This window comes from Manis pentadactyla, chromosome 2 (genome assembly GCF_030020395.1).
Source record: "Manis pentadactyla isolate mManPen7 chromosome 2, mManPen7.hap1, whole genome shotgun sequence".
Classification (NCBI taxonomy): domain Eukaryota; kingdom Metazoa; phylum Chordata; class Mammalia; order Pholidota; family Manidae; genus Manis; species Manis pentadactyla.
Window position 1 is genome coordinate 228,366,315 of NC_080020.1, and position 21,381 is coordinate 228,387,695.

The 21,381-nt window shown below is 45.6% G+C and overlaps 1 protein-coding gene across 16 annotated transcripts in view; it reads right to left on the reverse strand.

Annotated features, from left to right (window-relative positions):
• Positions 1-18,729, reverse strand: part of ATP6V1C2 (ATPase H+ transporting V1 subunit C2) — a 48,503-nt gene extending 29,774 nt beyond the window's left edge. For 12 of the 16 annotated variants that reach the window (XR_008995949.1, XR_005024006.2, XM_036881674.2 and 9 more), the window contains exons 1-3: positions 18,625-18,729; positions 17,328-17,467; positions 15,591-15,658 (exon numbers count right to left, since the gene is read on the reverse strand). Coding sequence is in view for 12 of the 16 variants with exons in the window: in XM_036881674.2 (XP_036737569.1) it covers positions 15,591-15,658; positions 17,328-17,456 (197 nt within the window). In the remaining 4 variants the exon portion in view is untranslated. Of the gene's footprint in view, positions 1-1,785; positions 1,969-15,590; positions 15,659-17,327; positions 17,468-18,624 lie in introns of those variants that run through there. The other 4 variants (XM_057497452.1, XM_057497450.1, XM_036881679.2 and 1 more) reach the window with 3 other exon arrangements.
• Positions 18,730-21,381: the final 2,652 nt, after the last annotated feature.

Consider the following 21,381-nt stretch of genomic DNA (forward strand, 5'->3'; position numbering starts at 1 on the left):
TTTTTCTCTTTATCCCATGTTGGAAGCCAGACATTATGATTAGGGCATTCAAAAACAACTATGCATATGGGGAAAAAGAGAAAGATTCAGAGAAGATCCAAGGAGACATTAAGGTTATACCGCAGACTGATCCTCAGCACAGAGACAGCCTACAACAATCAAAAAAAAAAAAAAAGGCAAAAACAATAACCAAAAACAGCAAATCCTGGGGAAGGAGAAGGATATGATTTCCAGAGTTACCACATTACTGGATTCAAATGTCCAGTGTTCAACAAAAAAAACACACACAAGGCATACAAAAAAATAGAAAGTATGGCCATTCAAAGGAAAAAAAATAAATCAACAGAAACTGTCCCTGAAAAGGAACTGATGGCAGATCTACCAGACAAAGACTTTAAAACAACTGTCTCAAAGATGCCCAAAAACTAAAGTAAGATGTAGACAAAGTTAAGAAAATGAAGTATGAATAAAATGGAAATATCAATAAAGAGATAGAAAACCTAAAAATGAGCCAAAAGGAAATTCTGGAGCTAGAAAGTACAATAACTGAAATGAAAATTTCACTAGAGAGATTCAAAGGCAGATTTAAGCCAAAAGAAAGACTCAGCCAACCTGAGGATAGGACAATGGAGATGACTGAGTCTAAGGAACAGAAAGAAAGAAGACAGAAGAAAAGTGAGCAGAGCCTAAGGGGCCCGTGGACACCATAACATGGACCCACATACTCACTGTGGCAGCCCCGGAAGGAGAGGTAGAGAGGAGAAGGGGCAGGGGGAATATCTGAAGAAAGAAGAACAAAGCTAAAGGACTCACACTTCCTGATTTCAAAACTTACTACAAATCTACAATAATCAAAATGGTGTGATACTGGCAAAAAGACAGACATCTAGACCAATGGAACAGAGTATAGACCCCAGAAATAAACCCTCATATATATGGACAAATGATTTTTGACAAAGGTTGCCAACACCATGCAGTCGTTTTAACAAATGGTGCCCTGAACACTGGACATCTTTTATCATTCATCAAAGAATGGAGTGGGACCCTCACCCAGTACCATATCTAAAAATTAACTCAAAATGGATCAAAGACCTAGACCTAAATCTATAAAACTCCTCAAATAAAACATAAGACAAAAGCTTCATGACATTGGATTAGGCAACAATTTCTTCGATAGGGCACCAGAAGCACAGGCAATGACAACAAAAACAGACAAATGGGAGAGGATGAAAACTTTACAACTTTGTGCATCAAAATCAGTATCAACAGAATAAAAAGTCATCTCAGAATGAAAGAAAATATTTGTAAATCATCTATCTAGTAAGAGATTAATATCCAGACTACACAGAAAACTCCTAAAACTCAACAACATAAAAGCAAATAACTCTGTTCAAAAATGGGCATAGGACTTGAACACACATTTCTCCATAGAAGATACAAACGGCCAATAAGCACTTGAAGAGATGCTCAAAATACTAGTGAGCATTAATGACGAGGAGGCCTGGAAACATGCAGAACAACCACCAGTGACCCATGAACATTAGGATAAGAGCTCAACTTCACACTTGCTGTGAAGTATCATTTTTCACTCATCAGATAGCATATATATTAAAAAGATTTGTCATTTCAGCATGGACAAGTACTCTGGGGAACAGGAATACCAATGCCCTGGTGATAAGGGGTGTCAGCTGGTACTGCATTACTAGAGAGTATTTTCAGAATATCCATCGAACGTTTTTAACACAGAGATATTTTTGCCCAGCAATTTCACTTCTAGGAACTGACCTTTCTGATACACTGGCTTCTGTGCATGAAACCATGTAAACAAGGATGTGTAATGTGGCATGGCCAGAGGCCGTCTCAGTGTTTTCAACAGGGGACCCAGCCTGAATGATCAAGTGGTCACCGAGAAGTCTCTACAAAAGCGATGAGGGAGGCCTTCTGTGGATTCCACGAAAAGCTCTACATCTTGGAGTAAAGGGGAAAAACCAAGAAGTAAATAGTGTCTATGGTTATCGCATTTCTTTAAAAACTAAAAACGCACACTTGTTTTACGCATAGAAAAGTCTATAGATGGGCACTACATTGTTGAAATGGTGCCCTTTGAGGAGTGAGATTTGGGTTCTAAAATAACCAGCATGTTATTAATAAAAAAGCAAAAATGATAATGCAAATAAACAAAGCACTAAGGAAATGAAGGGATAAGTCAAGAGCAGGCTACCTGGCTTTCAGGCCATTAAGATTTCTTTCAAATAAACCACAGTCAAATGGGAAGCCCCGAGGGGAAAAGCTGAGAGAGCTGGGGGCGGGAGAGGTGGGTGCACGACCCCGGGGTGAAGTGGAGCAGGTAGGGAAGTGAGAAGTGGGGAGGCCTTCAGGAGCTGGGCAGGCAGAAGCCCAGCGTGCAGTGGAGTCGGAGGTCAGGAAGGAAGGGCTGCCTGGGGCCTGCTGTGCAGTGAAAACACTGTTCTTCCTTCCTGCAAACACTAAGGGGCACCTCTCAGCACCGCTGGTTTCTGGACCCTGGGCTCCAAGGGGGCCCGCACTCCCTGCTTCTTGGGGTGTAAGATGGCTTAAAAACCGAAAGCACAGCCACCCAGGTGCTCCTGAGATCTCTGGACACCTTCTCTCCTCCTGAGATCTCTGGACACCTCCTCTCCTCCTCCTCCTGAGATCTCTGCCCACCTTCTCTCCTCCTGAGATCTCTGGACACCTTCTCTCCTCCTGAGATCTCTGGACACCTCCTCTCCTCCTGAGATCTCTGCCCACCTCCTCTCCTCCTGAGATCTCTGGACACCGCCTCTCCTCCTGAGATCTCTGGACACCTCCTCTCCTCCTGAGATCTCTGGACACCTCCTCTCCTCCTGAGATCTCTGCCCACCTCCTCTCCTCCTGAGATCTCTGGACACCTCCTCTCCTCCTGAGATCTCTGGACACCTCCTCTCCTCCTGAGATCTCTGGACACCTCCTCTCCTCCTGAGATCTCTGCCCACCTCCTCTCCTCCTGAGATCTCTGCCCACCTCCTCTCCTCCTGAGATCTCTGGACACCTCCTCTCCTCCTGCAGTCCCAAACTCATCTGCCGGTCCAGCATGCAGGGCCCCAGGGCTCTTCCGGGCCTGGGTGTGGTTGTGGGGGACAGCTAGGCAGGTTTCTCAAAGCCTCCTGACCTCAGCAGGAATGCCACCCCAGCTAGAGGATGCAGAGGCCAGGGCTGATCTCCGCTCACCTGATCCCCCACCCCAGGGCCCAAGAACACAGGAGATTCTTCCTGAAACGTGTCTCAACTGCAACCCGGCACAGCAAAGCTTGGTGTGCTTTCCCTTTCCACCGTACACCCCTGTGGGCCCAGCTTTCATCAGGCCACCCGCCCCAGCAGGGCGCTCTGCTTGGTGGGTGGAAGGCCTGGGTCTCCTGCACCCAGTTCTCTTGTGGAGAGAGCATGCACATCAAGTTCTGAGGTCCTGGGTGCAAGTCTAGGCCACATGAAAGAGAGGGCTTCCTTTTCCCTGTTTTTTCTGGACAATTCAGGCAAAAGCAGGCTGAGGTTGGTCTGGTTTTTAGAAAGTACCCTGAGCCTGGGAGGAGAGGGCCAGCAGGTGACAGGAAGCATTTTGAAGCAAGAGTAACAATAGCTTTTATCTAGTGAGCTGTCCTCAGTCTCAGAAAGGCACTTGCGTGGATATACGTGAAACCTGAGGACAAACGAAGTGAGAAAACTGAGGCTCAGAGGTCAATAAACTTGCCCGAGGTCCCTTCGCTGGTGGCCACAGCATCAGTAGTACCAACCCCCATAACTGTATCTAATGCAACCTCCGTGCGTCACAGCAGCTGCCCTCAGCACACCAGGGGCCCAGGTGACCCTCTCTGCAAAACCCCAGGCACGCTCCATCGTACCACCTGTCCTCAGTGTCTCGATGGAGGGGCCACAACAGGTCCTGCTTCCATCCGCAGCCACATGGGAGCCCTGCGAGGTGAGGCCCAGAAGGTTCCACAGAGCTGGTGACTCACAGAGGCCCTGGGCTCCCACCCCTTTGTCTCTGCTTTCTCCTTCGCCAAGGGGCAATAAAATCAATGTGCCCTGTAGCAAAGGCATCAGGAAAATGTGACTGGAGAGCAATTCAGTGACTTTCTTTTTATACAAAGATCCAGTGAGGCCTCTGGGAGATTCCCCACTCTGAGGGGCTCTGGTCCCCCAGATACCATGCTTTGAATTCTGGCTTTGCTTCTCAGAAGCTGGAAATTGCAATAATGGACTGCGATTTCCTTCTTTAAAGGGACCGCCCTCCACATACTGCTTGTAGAGCCACTCAGCAAAATTACCCATCACTCAAAACAGAACTTGCTTTGGTCAAGTTGGCCTGACACAGTCTGGTTCACCCACATCATGGCAGAGTGATTCTTGGTCCTCAGAGAAAGTCTACCCTCAGAGAAAGTTTGCCCCCTGTGGGCATGGCCAAGGAAGGCTCCTCTTTCTGAAGTTTTCCTGAAATGCTCTGGCGTCCCACAGGCTTTTAGGACTAGCGGGGGTAGTGCCCTGAGCATCTGGATTGGAAAGGAGCAACACACGTTTGTTTAAGTCCTGCAGAGTCTGCCAGAAGGTCAATCCGCCAAGCAGCCAAGTGCCTAACAGCTGGTGCCCCATTCACACGGGACTGCCCCCACCCCTGCACACAGGGGAGGAGCGCCCCCAGGGTTGTGCAACCTGCAGCCCACTCCAGGGGATGGATGGACAAAGGCAGTGACAAGTACATCACAACAGCGGAACTACAGATGGCTGGGAAGCACCTGAAAATATGTTTACTACTGCTGCTGATCCAAGAAATACACAGTGAAACAATCCCACATCATTTTCATGTTGCCAGGTAAATGGACAAAGTTTTTGAAAGGCAATAAATTGACAAGGGTGTGATGAAACAGCAGTTCCTTGCACCTCACTGGAAAACAATTTAGCAATATGTACAAACAGCTTTAAACATGTCTGTATCCTTTCAACCAGTAATTCCACTGTTGGAAATGCAACTTTAGGAGAAAACTTAAAATGCAGACAAAGATTAACACAAAGATGTTCATCAAGATGTTAATAATAATAGAGTGAAGTAGGTGTTTTATTACCATAAAAAATAAAATGAAATAAGCCCTCCCCACACTAAGAAAATCCTTAACATTACTTTTAGAGTCATGCTTAGGAAGTGTGACTGTAATATAACTTGCCCACCCAGAGCCACACGTGGGGTCCCAGCTGGAAGGGCCTTTGAGACCAAGGAGAGGTGGGGTTGCCTCAGGTCACACAGCTCCCTGGCAGCTGATCAGGGCAGAATCAAGGATTCGCTGTTCCCTGCCTCAATTTTAGAATACTGAATTGGATTTAATAACACCCTTGTCTGTCCAGCCTCGTCTTTCTCTAAGCGGGGGACCCTTCCTGCGCCAGCCTTCGGGAGCCAGTCAGTATCCCGAGCTGGACACTACTCACCCTTTCTAACAGCCCAAGTTCGCCTCCTCCAGGCACGTCACCCCTAACAAACAGAACTCAGAGCTGGTGTTTTCTGCACTCAACAAAACATGGTGTCCATTAGGTGCTGGCCGCGTCCCAAGGAGATGGCCGTGGGCAAGCGGACCATGACTGCTGCCCTCACAGGGCTTCCGTACGGCATCAGCTGTCACCAAGAGCGTGGTTTCCTCATCGGGGTACTCCACGAAACAAAGACTTCTCTGGACATGTATTAATTGTGCCATCACCAGCTCCTGCCAAAACACAGTAGCTCCTGGAAGACACACAGATGTCCAGATGATGCTGGCTGGCTGGACAAGTGCCTTAGATATGAAGCAGGACACGGTCCTGTCTCCCTCAGAGCCAGTACATCCCCAGCATTCCTGCTTCACTCACATGTCATCCAGGATTGACATGATCTCTTCACTCAGCTGCCTCACCTCCCAGAATGTGAACTTTTCAAAGAATGAGCATTTTCTTTAAAAAAGAAATCTCAGTATTCCCTATGTCTACAAAACAGTACATATTCAATGCCACTGCAATACCAAGCTTAGGCCAAGGCAAGGGGACTGTGCCCTGGGCCCATGCTTTAGGGGGTCCTAACGTCGCCTTCCTCCAGGCCACGTCCATCCCAGTGGGTCAGGTAGTGATCCAAAGGCCGGAGAGTCAGAAGGCATGTGTGCGCCCGCACTCCGCGTGTCCAGGCCCCCAGCTGCCTCAGCAGAGAGGTACTTACCCAAAGGAAAGGAAAATACGTCAGTACAAAGATGGTATATGGATGTTCGTAACAGCTTTCTTTTTAATAGTCTGAAACCGGAAACCAACTCAATATCCCTCAACAGGTGAATAAACAAACTGTGGCTCACCCATAAAACAGAATACTACTCGGCAGTAAAAACTGACAATTAATATACACACAACAACACAGATAAATCTCAAATAATGATGTGGAATGAAAAAAACAGATGAAAAAAAGAATGCATACTGTATCATTCCATTTATATAAACATTTAAAAAAATGCAAACAATCATATTGAAAGCAGATCAGTTTTGAAGGAGGTGTGGGAAGAAATTGATTACAAAGGAGCACAAGAAAATTTGGGGGGATAATGGGTATGTTCATTATCTTGACTGTGGTGATAGTTTTACAGATGTATGTATGGATGTCAAAACTCACCAAACTGTACACTTCAAAAATTTGCCACTTATTTCATGTCTAAGTAAAGCTGTTCTTTACAAATCCTAAACTCACTGAGGGAACATTTCTACCTGTGAGGTTTATAAAAATCCCAAATTTGACAACACACTTTGTGAGAAAGGTCGTGGGGAAATGATAACTGTCCTCCATGGCTGTGAAAATGCAAAATGGTCAAAGCTGAGAAATCTGGCAACATCCATCAAAAATTACAAAGGCATATGACCCTTGGACCCAGCAGTTTGCTTCTGAAAATTTACCCTGCAGGTACCCACACACTGCACACTTACACGTGCACAGTAATGATGCCAGTGGAGAGTGTATTCCACAGCACTGTTGGTAAGAGCCTCCTTCCCCATACAGGTAAATAAGCCAAGTGTCCATCTCTGGGCACCTCCCCCTCAGGGAATGAGAGACAGTTAAACAGCTAGAAAGCTGCAGATGTGCCAGGCCGAGAAATCTCCCCAGGATGTGACTGTTAGGTGAAGAGGCGGCCAGATGCAAAAGTGGATCACTACTTTGTGTTTAAAAAAGGGAAGAAATCTAAATATACACTGGCATTTCCTTGTGTTGCATAAAGCAGCACCAGAAATTTATCCACACACTTAGAAAAGTGGTTTTCTAAGTGGGGGGCATGGGAAGGGCGGGATGGGAGATGGTGAAAGGGAGATTCTCATGGTTTTTATCTTTAATGCATGTGAATGTACTGCCTGTTCAGGAAAAAAAAAAACTCTATTATAAACTTCTAAATATACATTTAGAGTCCCCAGTCTTAAGATCATCTTCCTAGAAGTATGTTAGGATTAAACAGGATAATGGCTGTGTAAAATGCTTATTGAACCATAACAACATTCCTCAAAGTCTTAAGGCCCCCTGCCTCAGGAACACCCTAAGTCCCCACTTAAAATGCAGATTCCTAGACCCTACCCCAGATGTATCCAATCAGAATCCCTAGACGCAGTGCCCAAGGACACTTTTTTTTTTAAAGCTCCCCAGGACATCACATGGGCAATAAGAGGAGGCCCACTACAGTGAGGTGATGGGCATGTATTCAGCAAGTATTTATTCAGCTCCCACTCTGTGTCAGGCATTGCTCTAGGAGCTGTTTTCTTGGGGCTTATATTGCATAAGAGACAAAGACAAACATGAGAAGTATTAAATAGTGCTGTGTGGAAGGCGAGGATTAAACCAGGGTGACCCCGAGGGACTAGGTGGCTGCTAGTCTGGAGAAACTTCTGGAGGAGGTGTCAGTTAAACTGAGACACGGATGACAAGAAGGAGCCCACCCTGTGAGGGCCAGAGGGCCAGGTTGTGTACCTGATGCACAGCAGGATGCAGTCAGGGAGGTGGGAGGTGAGTGGGCCAGCAGGCCATGAAGCGGGATGCCCACGACTTGACCAGTTAGGGACCTAGGAGCCAGGGTCAAGAGTATGGATTCTATATAGAGGGCATTGGAAAGCCACAGGAGGGCTTCCAGCAAGAAAGTCATGGGATTTGGTGTTTCTAAAAGGTAAATCTGCCTGCTGCATGGAGTGTGGATGTAAAGCGAGCAGGGAGATGGGTTAGGAGTTTGTGGCAAGAACACAGGAATGAAATGAAGGTGAAGTGCCGGGCGTGCTGAGAAGGACAGAGAGAGGATGGGTTTTGGAGGTGGAGCCCCAGGGCTCGTCCTCCCTGGAGTCTCAAGTGGACCGTCCGTCAGGAAGGAGATGCCCAGACAGCCCACCTGAGCAGCAGGTGCTCGGGCCCAGGGAGCCATTGACTGAGGTGAGCAAACCCACAGAAGAGGAGGGTGTACATAGCAAAGCTGTCTGTTGAGAATGGTATTAACTTAGGACATGGGGCCAATGCACAGACAGAACCATTGAAAGTTACCCCTTAAGCTCTTGAAAATAAGGAAAGTCTCAGTGGCTGCCATCTACTAGGGCGTGAAGAGCTGACAGAGGGCCGAGTGAACGTGACTGCGTCCCAGGAGCTGTCTGAGAGCTGAGATGGAGGTGCCTTACTCTACATTTAACCCCCACGGGATTACTGTGTGGTTTGGCAACGTTGCTTCAGGCTGGCCCTTACCACACACCCTCCAACATTCCTTCCTTCCCTGCTGGCTGGACTTCTGGTTTGGTGAGAGCCGCCGCGAGCTTGGGGAAGGGGGCCGTTGGGTACTGAGTCACCTGAGGCAAAGCAGAGACTGTCCCCGTACGACCTGAAGGAAGGGACGAAAGCAGGGCCAACGGGAGAAGCAGGCAGACCAGGTTAAGGCCTGACACTCAGGCTACGTGACCCTTGCGCAAGTAGCTTAACTCCGTGAGGGGCGATATTCTCATCTGCAACAGGTCAAGGGGCTGTGGTGAAGTGTTTGTGGGCAAATGGAGGGATGAATATACAGTGCCTGGCACACAGTGGGCGATCAATAAATGGCAGCCACTAAAACAGGGGGGCAACAAGTCTCAGGTGGTATGGAACTCAAGACAGAAAGTAACAGAAACAGAAGCATAGGCAACATCAAGTGGCAAGCCATATAATTTTATAATTATAATTATAAAAAATTATAATTGCCATAGCCTCATGTACCCAGTAAGAGTAGCACGGTGCATAAGGTATAAAAACATGGACTTGCGAGATATGGAAAATATTGACAATGTTGCTCCAGTGAACGTGTGTCAACGCTATTCAATGAAAACAAGAGAATACACCCACCCCAGGTATCCAGGAAACACCGAGAAAAAGCAGCCATCTGCCTTGTCACAGAAACTTCAAATTCCCAAAGGGAGAAATAGGACTCATTTCCTTCTCTAATGACAAAGCAAGAGGGTTAGAAGTGAAACACAAAAACAGAAACAAAAAAAAAAATCTCTACCTTCCAGAAATTCTTTTCAAAAGCATAAAGAACTGACAGAATATCTAGAAAAAAAGGACAATGAAAACCCCACATGTCTGAAGTTATGTAATAGACAGAAAAATGGGTCGCCTTAAGCATTACAGAATGAAACAAAAAATAAAATAAATGAACTAAGCATAGAACTCAGTACATTTTACAGAAAAGAGCGAGAAAATAAAGCAAGAGGAAGAAAATGGGGATAAATATAGAAATTTTAAAATGAAAAATCAGAAAAGTGATAAAACTGAATTTTTAAAAATTGGGAAAAAAGCTGATTCTATTGAAGAGTAAACTAGGTAAGCCACTAGATAAGCCTAATGAAGAAAACCAAACACCAAAAAATGAGAAGTGAACAGAGATAATTATACAGTGCACAAAAATACTTGTTGGTAGATGCTACACAAATAACCTGGAAAAGTTGATGAAATGGATTATTTTCTAGGAAAACAAAATGTACCAAAAACAATATACCTCTTCACCCAAAGAGAAAACTAAGAGACCAATAACACTGGAAAATTCTGTGAATTCTGTGAATAAAACTACTCCTAAAAATGTAGCAAGCAATAGGTCACAATGACACATTTTAAAACTTCCAGAAACTGATCATCTTGTTACCATTTAAAGCAGTTGCTCTCAGTCACAGAGCCAGGACAAACATCAGTGTTCCCTGGAAACTGGTAGAAATACAGATTCTCAGGCCCCGCCTCAGACCTGCTGAATCAGAAATTCTAGAGGTGAAGCCCAGTCACCTGTTTTAACAGACCTTCCAGATAATTCTGATGCACACTACAGTTTGGGAGCCACAGATTTAAAGTCTCCAGAGGTGATATTCCAAGTGCAGTCTGCAGACCAGCAGCACTAGTATGACTGGGGAGCTTGCAAGAAAAGCAGAATCCCGGGCTGAGCTCAGAGCTGGAGTCAGAATCTGCAGTTTATCAAGATCCCCAGGGAATTCATTTGTGCACCTGAGAAGCACTGTCTAGAACTCTAGCCCAGCACTGCCCAACAGAAATAAAATTGAGCCATATATGTAAAGTTTTCCAGTAGACACTTTAAAAAACATAAGTGAAATTAATTTTAATAATATACTTTATGCAATCCACTATCCAAAATATTATTTCAACAGGTAACCGACATAAAAAATTAATGATGGAAATAGTTTACGTTCTTTCTCTTCTACTAAATCTTTGAAATCTGGTGGCTGTTTTATACATTACATATCTCACTTCAAACTAGCCACATCTCCAGTGCTCAAAGGTCCCATGTGGCTAGTGGATGCCGTGTTGAATGGTGTAGAGAGGATGGAGAAAGAAGGGAGACTTCCAAGCTCTTTCCTCAAAGCCATCATCTTTCTTAGGCTGACGTGGCTTTCTAGTTCTGTGCCCTCACACAATAGACCAATCTTAAGATTGTGACTAAGAATGAGGGCTCTGGAGCCGGACTCCAGGGCCTCGGTGGGTCATGAAGTTAATATGTGAAAATCCCTGTTTATAAACAATAGGCATTTAGAGAAAAGATCTCATTTCTAATAGCAATAAAATAGAAAAATATAATATTTGGGGGGAAAAATCACTAAGATACTGTGTGGGGTCTTTATTGAATAAAACATTAAAGGTTCACTAGAAGAACAAAAAAAGAGAATCAATTGAAAGATGAACTGTGCTCATAGAAATACTCAAAATGGTAACAATGTTAATTCCCCCTAAATCCCAGATGAATAATCAATAGGATCTTTGCACCAACCATGTGATAGTGTGATAGGTTCTGTCCTAGATGCCTAAAAAAAGATTTAAAAAAAGAACCTATCTGTGCTTAGTAGATATCTCAAAATAAGATCTTCCAGACTTGTAAGTATTTGGGCTGGATCAGGAATGTATATGAGTGTGTGGATATTTTTTGTTTTGTTTTACCAGCAAAGGAACCACACTAAAGCCTAATAATGGTCTCCTATTGGGAGAAGGACAAGAGTTAAAGTGGAGCTTTCTATCTTCTTTTTGTACCTTTTCACACCATTTGATTTTTCTAAATGTGTAACTATATTGCATTTTTTAAATGTCAATGATAATTACCTGAGCAATGAGTAAGACATGAGTCTTTTTAAAATGAGACATTTAAAAATGTCTATATTTAAAATACACTATTAAGTGTTGTCATAAATAATAACAATGATTGATTGTTGAACCTGGATCGAGGGTCTATTCCTCCTTCTGGGAGCTTCTCTCTGGAACATGATTAGATCTCTAAAGGCCTGTGCAGCTCTAACATCCCAGGATTCTTTCTTGCACTCACCCATTCAGCTGGTCACTGAGGGCCTACAGTGCTCTAAGTGCTGAGGGTCTAACCTTTGGTCCAGCTAGGAAGATGGATGTTAATCCAACAATCCCACATGAAAATGTGCCAGTCCACTAGGGTCAGTGCTATGAAGGGGATGTGCTCGGTGGCAGAGGAGAGGGTAAGCAGCAGATATGACGGCAGGGGGAGTAGAGGGAGAGTCTGGGGGTGGTCAGATGAGCAGGTGTTAACGGGGGTAGATTGAAACAGTCATTACAGAGGGTGGGAGAACAGCAAACACACACTGGGACTGCCAAGGAGCTTTGAGGAGTCCAGAAACCACACGGCAGTAACTGGCATCCAATCGGCAGTTGTCTAATGAATTGAGGAAATGCCACACAGCTTGGGTAACTTTTTTAAAATGACATTTTGCTTCCCTTAGAAGAACAACTCCCTGAGCTCCGCATCACTAAGCAGACATCCACACCCACATATGTAATCTTTGGTCAGCCAACCCTCAGTCAACTTCATGGAACTACATGGTAAAGAAAAGCCACCAGCTAGTCCACAAGGCAGTAATGCACTCAGGGACAAGGGACAGCCACCAGTGTACCACAGGACCCCATGAGGTTTATCTCAATGCCCAAGCACCTGTGAAATGTAATATTTCAACCATCAGTGCAGAATAGGCTAAGATACTGTGAAAGGATTCAAATATTGAAAAAAAGTGAGGGTGCGGGGGAGATACTTTTTTAAAGATAGAATCATTTGGTTTCTTAAATTTTCATGATCTACAGTGTAAACAGAGGGTAAATTAACAAAGGCAGCATGGGGAAATAAATCAAAAATAAAGGGAGGGCTCCAGTTAGCAAAACCTGCCTTCCAGCTACATGGAAAAACACTCTAGTGCTCTGAGTAAATAAATAATAAAAGGATGTGGAAACAATACACCTGGAAAACTCTTGTCCCTCCTCTGTTCTCCTGGCCAGAAGCAGTGCTGACAGGTTTCTGCTGCCTGGGTTACGTACCCAACCAGCATTTATTTATCTAATAACATTCTTTGCAAAGAATCAGGCAGTGCATTCAGAAAAGCTGGCGCCTGTCTCCATATGTATTTTTCTAGTATATCTCATTATTTCACCCCAAGCTTCAGCATTAATTCTTATAACAGAGTACCCTGACCCATGGACTAAACAAATGCTAGGAATAAGAATTTGGGGGTGCTCAGACCACACCCTTTTCCTTTTCACCCCGATAGGAAGGCTCTTGAGAATCTATACCGACAAAGAAACATAAAACAACGCATAGTGATTTTCAACCTTACCACACCCAGCTGCTTTTTTCTAAAAAGCCTTTTGATTCAGATAGATCCTATATTTCACAATTATAGCTGTAACCTTCATATTATTTCTTAAACATATGCTATGCCACCATCACAAGGAAATTGTGCAACAAATAGGTACAGAGCAAAACACTGATATTTACTGAAACAAACAAAAGAAACAAAAGTAGAAATAATAATGACCCAGGATCACAGAAAAGTAGAGCTACAGGGGCCTTTTGGTGAACACAAGGCTAAAGGGCTTTCACTAGGGAAGATGACAGCACAGAAGGGTCTAGGAAGGTCTAGAATGGCCTAGAAAGATAAAATGCCAACTAGCTGTCACTTCAGTAGGCCTGGGAACAGTTAACACTTGTTAAACCAACATGGTTACACCCACTGCCCAGCTCCTGCTGCAGTTTGTCAGAGCTGCTGAGAGCACTGAAGGAGTCACCAGCCTGACGGTGGGCTGGCGCCCATGGTGTCATCAGGCCCACCTCCCCGCGGTGCAGAACAGCCTGAGAAAGGAGTGACACGCAGGGATCAAGTCACTTTGTCTTGATGTGGAATTTGATAGAACATGTCTTGGGATTTGGTAATATTCGATTTAACATGACTTTACCCCCCTTCATTCTTTCCTGAAAGCACAGAGATATCACTATTATCCCATTCACAGATGAGAAAGCCAAAGGTTTTTCTCAAAGACTGTGAGCTGCAAACCACTGGTCACTAGGAGTGCCTTTATGTGGTTAGTCCAACATCCCACACACAGCAAAATGTGACTGAGAAAGGATTCTTTTTGTTTGTAGACAAAGAGCAGGGGAACAGCAACCAGAACATAGAAAACCTAATTTCTAGTTCTTTGGCATCAGTCTGCAGTGTTGATCTCAAAGTACGATCACCAGAATTCTTCACTATATATTCTCCATAAAAATGCGTTAGAAAAGGCAGTAACAGCCATATCACCATTTCACTGAGAAGAAAAAACAGCCCCCCTGTCCACAGGCCCTGAGGCTCTGAAATCCCGTGGAGGCAGCAGGCGTAGTCAAGGCCTCGGACTGGGTTCTGGTTGTGCGGTTCAGCGGGTCAATGACCGGCCCTCCAAGACTCTTTCCTCTTCTGCCCCATCTATATATTTTTTTAATCAAGTGAAAACACTTATTAAACAACAGACTTTCATCTTCACAAAAATAAGGGATTATTATATTTTTTTAACTACCTAATAGATAAATTATAGCAAATCTAGATGGCGTCACACTACATGGAATAATTAATGGTGAGATGAAAAGCGTAAGATACGAGGGGAAAATCAACTCACAGGACACGTACAGCATGATGTCACCTTTCTTAATAGATGTATGCATAAAATTTATGTGTAGAAAAACTGGATGCACATACTGCAGATATAACATCACAGTGGTTATCTCTGGATGGGTGATTTGTATTTCTTTTTCATGTTTTTCCATGACCTCTATATATTTTCCAATGATTATGGGTGAGATACGTAACAAGTCTAAAAAATAAGTGATTGTAAGACTCTAAGATAGCCTCCTACACTTTTGGTGAGTGTGTAAATAGGAGCAACTTCTTGGAGAGGTAATGGGAACAGATCTATATAATTTTATACACAAATAGTCTTTGACCAGCACTTGGACTTTTCATTGTCCCACACCTCCATGTGCACAAAGAAGTGGGGAAAAGAGACAGTCATCACAGCACCATTTATAACAGTAAAAGACTACAAAATGTAAATGTCCATCAACAGGGAAAGTCAAATAAATTAGGGCACACTTATTCAGTTAAATTACTACCGTTATGGACTACATGAAACTGTCCGTACGATAGGTGATTAAGTAAAAAAAAGCAAGGTACAAAATATGTGCTATCATCTGTGTAAAATTACCTCTAAGAACATATTCATATGTACTTGTACATGTACAGGCTGTCTCTGGACGGCTCTCCCAAATACCACAGCATTGCTACAGCAAAGGGGGAAAAGGAACAGGAAGAGGCAGCAGGTGAGAGGAAAAATTTCCGCATGGCCTTCTTTTTGTACTCAGAATTTTTTACTACATGTGTATGTCACTACATAAACAAAACCAAACAAAAAACTTTAAAATTGAAAAGCCCTGGGGGAACTGGACCGATTAGTTTCCCAAGTGTTTCAGCACTTTATGTCACAGCACAGTCCTCTTCATTTTGAAAGCAGCGCCTTTATAAAAAGTGCCTCCCGCAAATAAAACTACCCAAGGAACACCAAGGAGCTCTGTGCACTGCTTCTGACCCTGTGCCCTCACGCAGACCCGGTCTGGCTCTTTCCACGACTTCTAGGACCAGGTTTGGACGAGTGTGGGTTCAGCCAAAGCAAGAGCACAATGTCCTTTGACCACAATGTCAAATTCTCACTTGTTTTTAGTAAATAATAAATAGTTTACCTTTCAGCAAAGGTATCAAGTTTCCCCAACTCATCCGAGAGGCCAACAAGGGAATCCAAGGTCCCCACCTAGAAAGAGTGTAAAGAAGTTAGAGGCTCACACTTCTGGCAGAGAAGCTTAGGGGCCTTGTCAACAACAATGCAGGGAACTCTGTAACTTCCATCTCGGCTTAGTTGTCCTCCTTTATCAGTGACCAAACTGGAAACTTGGAAGAGCTCTTAAGGGCAATCAGTGAATTTGTGCCTTTTTTAAATTTCCAGGATAAACCGTCATATTTCTGCCATAGTAAGGAGTGACTACTATGCTGTGGTCAGACCTTTGCTCATCTGCCTCTTATAATGCTGGTCTGCGAGTCACATGATTAACCCCCACAGCCAGGGAGATGTACCAAAAAGCAAGATAAAAAATTTATCATTCCTAAAACCTTTTTTTTCCAAGATACCCAACCAATCTGTCTCTTATTAACAGTCATCTTGCTTCATCATTCACGGAGTCCTTTTCTCTTCAGATTACTTACAACAATTTCTTACTGTGGATATTACTACAGAGTCCAAAACTGTATTTAAAGGTTCATGCACAGAATCAGAAGGAAAAACTTTATCATGTTGCCAACCACCAATGAGACAGTAAAAAGTAATTAGGAAATGATGAAGCCTGGATCTTTCTAATAGGTGAAGTTGCTTCTGTTCAAGCAACTTGATTTTAAGCAACTTTTGGCAGGGGTCACATCTCTGGTCTTTCACTCAGAGTAAGCGAAGAGGGCCGCTGCGCTGACTGACCTTCACAGTGACGGTCACTGAGGAAACAGGGGCAGGTCTGAAAAGTCAGCAAGACGGGCTCAGAACCCAGTGCTGCCACTTAACAGCTCTGCAACTGTGGTCTCCTTTCTCAGTGCATCCTGATCTTTCCACGGGGAGTGCAAAGATTTAAGAGGATGCACTGCAAGTGCCTGGCTCACCCCAAACTGCCCAATAAATGCTAACAGATGTGGTAGCATCACCACTTCAGCAGCTGTGGGTGCAGCTCTTTTGGCAGAAGGGCAACAGGTCTGAAGGAGAAGCTGGGCAGTTAGTGCCATTCCTCCAGCACCCACAGTGCATTACATGGTGATGTCGGAAAGAGTGCTTAAAGCTTCATCCTCTTGGAAACCTACAATCTTAAGAAGCACTGCAGAAAATTCATTTTGAAGTAAATAGGCTGTACATGTCTTGCTCCTCTTTCATGTTTGTTTCATTTTAACTCCGTTCTCCAGGACAAGAGCCCCTAGATGATCTGGCACTACTACCAAATCTCCTTCTGCCATCTGTCCAGTTAGCACTAAATCCCCTTCCTTCCTATCAGAACTAGAGGGATCCTGGCCTTGCTGCCCTCCTCCCAACTCAGTCAAGGCAGGCTCTCCAGGCCTGCACATTTAAACTGTATTGCTGGTCTGAAGTCCTTAAGACAAAACAGGAGGAATCCAAGAACAAGGCCCCAGAATGTAAAATGCTTTCCCACTGTTTGAAGACACTGCCACCCACACCCTTCTTTCCCTGTTAATTTTGTCCTGTGGCTCTAAGTCCATAGGTACCACAATTAACTTGAGGCTACGGCGTGAAGTCCCAACCAGACCATCAACTGCCCTGCCGCCCTCATGCCCAGGCTGATCCTCAGCCTGGTTACTTTCCGCCGGGCTTCCCAGAGGGTACTCCCCCACCCCAATCCATCACCTCCTTCCTCCCCAACCAAGAATTTTACCTTGAAGTCAGGAATGGAGAATTTGGTGTTATAAGACAGGTTGGACTTGGAGGTGACAGTGTTCATTCTCTCCAGAGCTTGTAAATTTTCCTTATCGCCAGGGGCAGAAATTAACCAAAACTCGGACATGCTTCCTTCTTCTTTTATCCAGTTACCGACCAAAACCACAGCAACATACACAAACAAAGAAGTGCCAAATTATCTCTACTTCTTCACCACTCGCTTCCCTCAGAATTAATCATCTCCAGGATCTGTCACTTTTCCCAGACCCCATTCTTTGCCCCTTTGACCTTCCAGTTTAGATTCTTTAGTTCAAGGAGACCCACTTGCATAAAGCAATGAATGTGCTGATGTGCAATGTTCTTATCTCCACTTGGAAAGCCCTCACGTCTTCCCACAGATTCCCAGAACCAGAACCAGGGGTTCTGACTGGTTTGAGGAGGTGAAAGGATTCCTGTTCCTTTCACCTTCCCCTTTCCAGTGAAAACCTGTACCTGACAGGATAAAATGAGGGTAAATTGGACAAGGGCACCTTCTGGAATATTGTTCTCCCTTCCACACTGCATCTTCTCGGATGCAGAAGGGGGTGGAGGCAGGAACCCAACAAGGAGGCATTTTCACAATAGGCCGCCTGGGCAAACCTCAGATCCTAACAGACCAACCTTAAGAGGGGTGCTAGTTTAAAAACAGATTTGCTCTTTTTAAAAAAAAGGGAAAAAAAGGTTGGGGGCAGGTATTTCACAAGTCGTTTTCCCACAAGACTCTGCAGAGTTGGGGAACTTGCTGGCAGTTTCTGTCCAGCGTCTGCGGCCTCTCAAGTAGATTAGTTCTGCTCATTCAAACGTGTACACACCCACACCTTTCTCCCCTTGGCCTGTTTCTCCGTTCGTATCGCGTCCCAAAGCGTCTCCGACAGCAAGGGAAGAAACAGGGTAATAAATAGCCAAGGACCCGTTCTGGACACTCATCTTTTTGATTCCCGTCTCTCCCCACTCCACGATAATCTGCGTCCCTCCAGACCCCGCGCACGACGAACGCAATTCCTTTCTCTCCTGACTGCTGATGGCCTGGGACAAACCAGCCCTGCGCAGAACCTGGGGAGATGCCACCTGCCCGGCCCCGGAGAGGGCGCCGCGGAGGCGCCGAACCCGGTTCCCACCGAGAAGCGCGGACCAGACCGGCGCCCGCGGGCGCGGCGAACTGCGGACCAGGGCGCGCGGGGCGGTTGGCGCTGCCTGCGGGGCTCCGCGCGCGCTCTCCCCGCCGCCGGCGCGCCCACCCCGCCGCGCGTCCTTACCGGGAGCCGCGGGCCGCGCGGACGGGCTGCGGGCGGGCGCGGGGCCGGAGCGCACGGCCGGCTCCCGGGAGGCGGCGGCTTCTGCGCGGGCCCCGCCCGCCCCGCTCTTATCCTGCGCGGGGGGGTGGCCGGCCCCCGCCCGTGGGCCATTTGCATACGCGGCCGCCCGCCTCCGTCGCGGGCTGGGGCCTGGCCGGGCTGCGCCGCCGCGGCGCCCGGGCCCCTGGAGGAGACGCTGCCCTGCGGGACTGGGCCGGGATCTCGCGGCCCTCCCCGAGGGGGCTGGCTCGGGCGCGTGCTGGGGCGCTCCGGACGGGGGCTCCGGGCCCCCGCGGGGCGGCAGGACGTGAGGACAACCGCGGAGAGGAGAGGAGAGGTGAGGCTCGAGCCGCCGCGCGCCCCCACCCGACCCCACCGCGCAGACCGCGGACGGTCTCCCGGGACCACCGAGCGACAGCACGGGCCTGGGGGAAGCAACGCCACAGCCTCACATGTTTGGGAGCACACCTGGGCCCAGGCACAAATCTTCCTGGGGCAGTGGGCGTGAGCTTGCCCTTGGTCCCCTGAGAAAACTGTCCACTGCCCCTCGCTCCCACCTCCCCTCGCCCCCACCCCCGCGCCTTCGGAATTACCTCTATGGAGAGGTTTAAAACATAAAGCCTGGGACCACAGTGTGACTTCATGACCACTGCTGTTTGAAACAGAGAGGGAAACCCTAGACATTAGCATGTGAATGTTAAAAAAGAAAAAAGAAATTCGGAGAATTCTCTCTGCCATAAAGGAGGAAACCTTAGTGCATTCTTTTCTGTGGACAATGTCTTCGGTGGTTTCGTAGAGGGATAAAAACCTCGGAATCATCCGGGTGTGCTGGGGGGCGTTGTGGAAGTAGCTAAGGTTGCTTCCTTGAGAAGGGCTCCCCCTTGCCATACACAGCTAGTCACACTAGCAACCTAGTTGGGAATGCTTCCAGATGTTTGCAGAGAGGTAAGGTGTAAGCCCATGTGCTGGCCTGGGAAGCTCCAGATGCAGGGCAGAAAGGTGGCTTTTGAAGTCACATGCTTGCCCTGCAACCCTGTTATGGGTTTGGGGTTGGCAGTTGGAACTCCCTGCACCTGCGCTGGGCACCTGCACTGTGCATCATCACTATTGGGACACTTGGGTGCATTAGTCAGTCCTTGCAACATCTTCCTGAGGGAGGACACCTGAAACCCAAGGATGAGGAAACGCAATGTGGACAGGGAGGTTAAGCGGCAATTCCGGGGTAGGAGTGGCCCAGTTGGGCACTGAGCCTGGGGTCTCCAGTCTTGGACTTCATCCAGTAATGCCATTTTTTCCAGCTGGAGGCAAACTCATTTTACAAACAAGTATAGGGATGTTCTCAGAGTTGCACGGATTGCCAGATGTCACTGGTTAATGGCAGAGCTATGAGTGGAACTCAGGCCTCTCATCCGAGACTTGTGGCTTCTCACTGCTCCCAGCAAGCCTGTGGGACTGGGTCATAGCTCTGAGGGAACCCGTGCTTTCCATCTCAGCCAACTTTTTCTACCCTTCAACATTCAAAACAATTGACCTTGCTTCTCAGAGATTGGGCAACACATTTAAAAGTGCCGTGGCTTTGCTAATGGTACCATTCTTTCTATAAATATGTTTTCCACTAACAACCTTGTTTTGTGAAATGAGAGTCAGATACAGAATAACTACTGGACATCTGATTAAGAGAAAACAAGGACCCACAGTGTTCCTTGTCTTACTTAACATCTTCTTACTCAAAATCTAAAATCATTCTCACCTTTCACATCTTAAGCTTCATGTTAAGTATTAGAACTTATGACAGTTGACTACTGCTTAGGGGTAGCTTGACTTTTTTCCAAATACCTTTTTTTCTGCTCCTAAAGGTAATTCTATGCTTCTTATAAAGAACTTAGAAAACAGAAAAATATAAAGAAGAAAATGAAAAAAATCACCAGTATTTCCATGATGTAAAAATGGCTGTTTTTAGCATTCAAATTCTCTTTGTTATTTTTAATGCATATTCAAATACACAGATATGGACTTTTTGACATGGTTGAGATTACATATTATACATAAAATTGGGCATCCTTCTGCTGGTTGCTTTTTAAAGATCAAAGAAATTATCAAATCTGCCTTATCAATGGATAATCCAATGTCATCAGCAATTTACAGTAAATTACTCAGCACTTGTCAGATGCATTTGATTTCAAAGGCAAATAAAGAGATCTTGGTGGATAACTTACATCTTAAAGAAAAAAAATATAAAAACCAGAGAAAGAGAGAGAGGGCTATAACACGATCTTGCCCAGGGGTTTTGATGTGCAGTTTGCAAAGGCAGCTACATATGTACTTAGCAGTTTTGCTCTCACTTGTGTTATTCTCTCAAGTTTTCCTATAAAGTGAGCTCAGTATTTAACACAGAGAAAAAGGGAGAAATCAAATAAAAGTTATGGAGACTGATCCCTTAATATATTATTAGGAGAATATAAAAGCATTGCTGCCCAGTAAGGAAAGTGGTTCCCTTCCATGTATCAACCTGAAGCAGCATTTAACAATCCGTTTTTAATTCCTCCCTGTCCCCCAACTCCCAAAGTCTCTGAAATCTGCAGCTAAGTGAATACAAGTTTATGTGTCTTGACACTGCTTTTCAAATACCCCCAGGTCATGAAAAGTACTTCACATACACAATCCTGAAAGAACTCGTGTTACAGAGAATACTGTCTCTTCCTGAGAATAAAGGCTGGG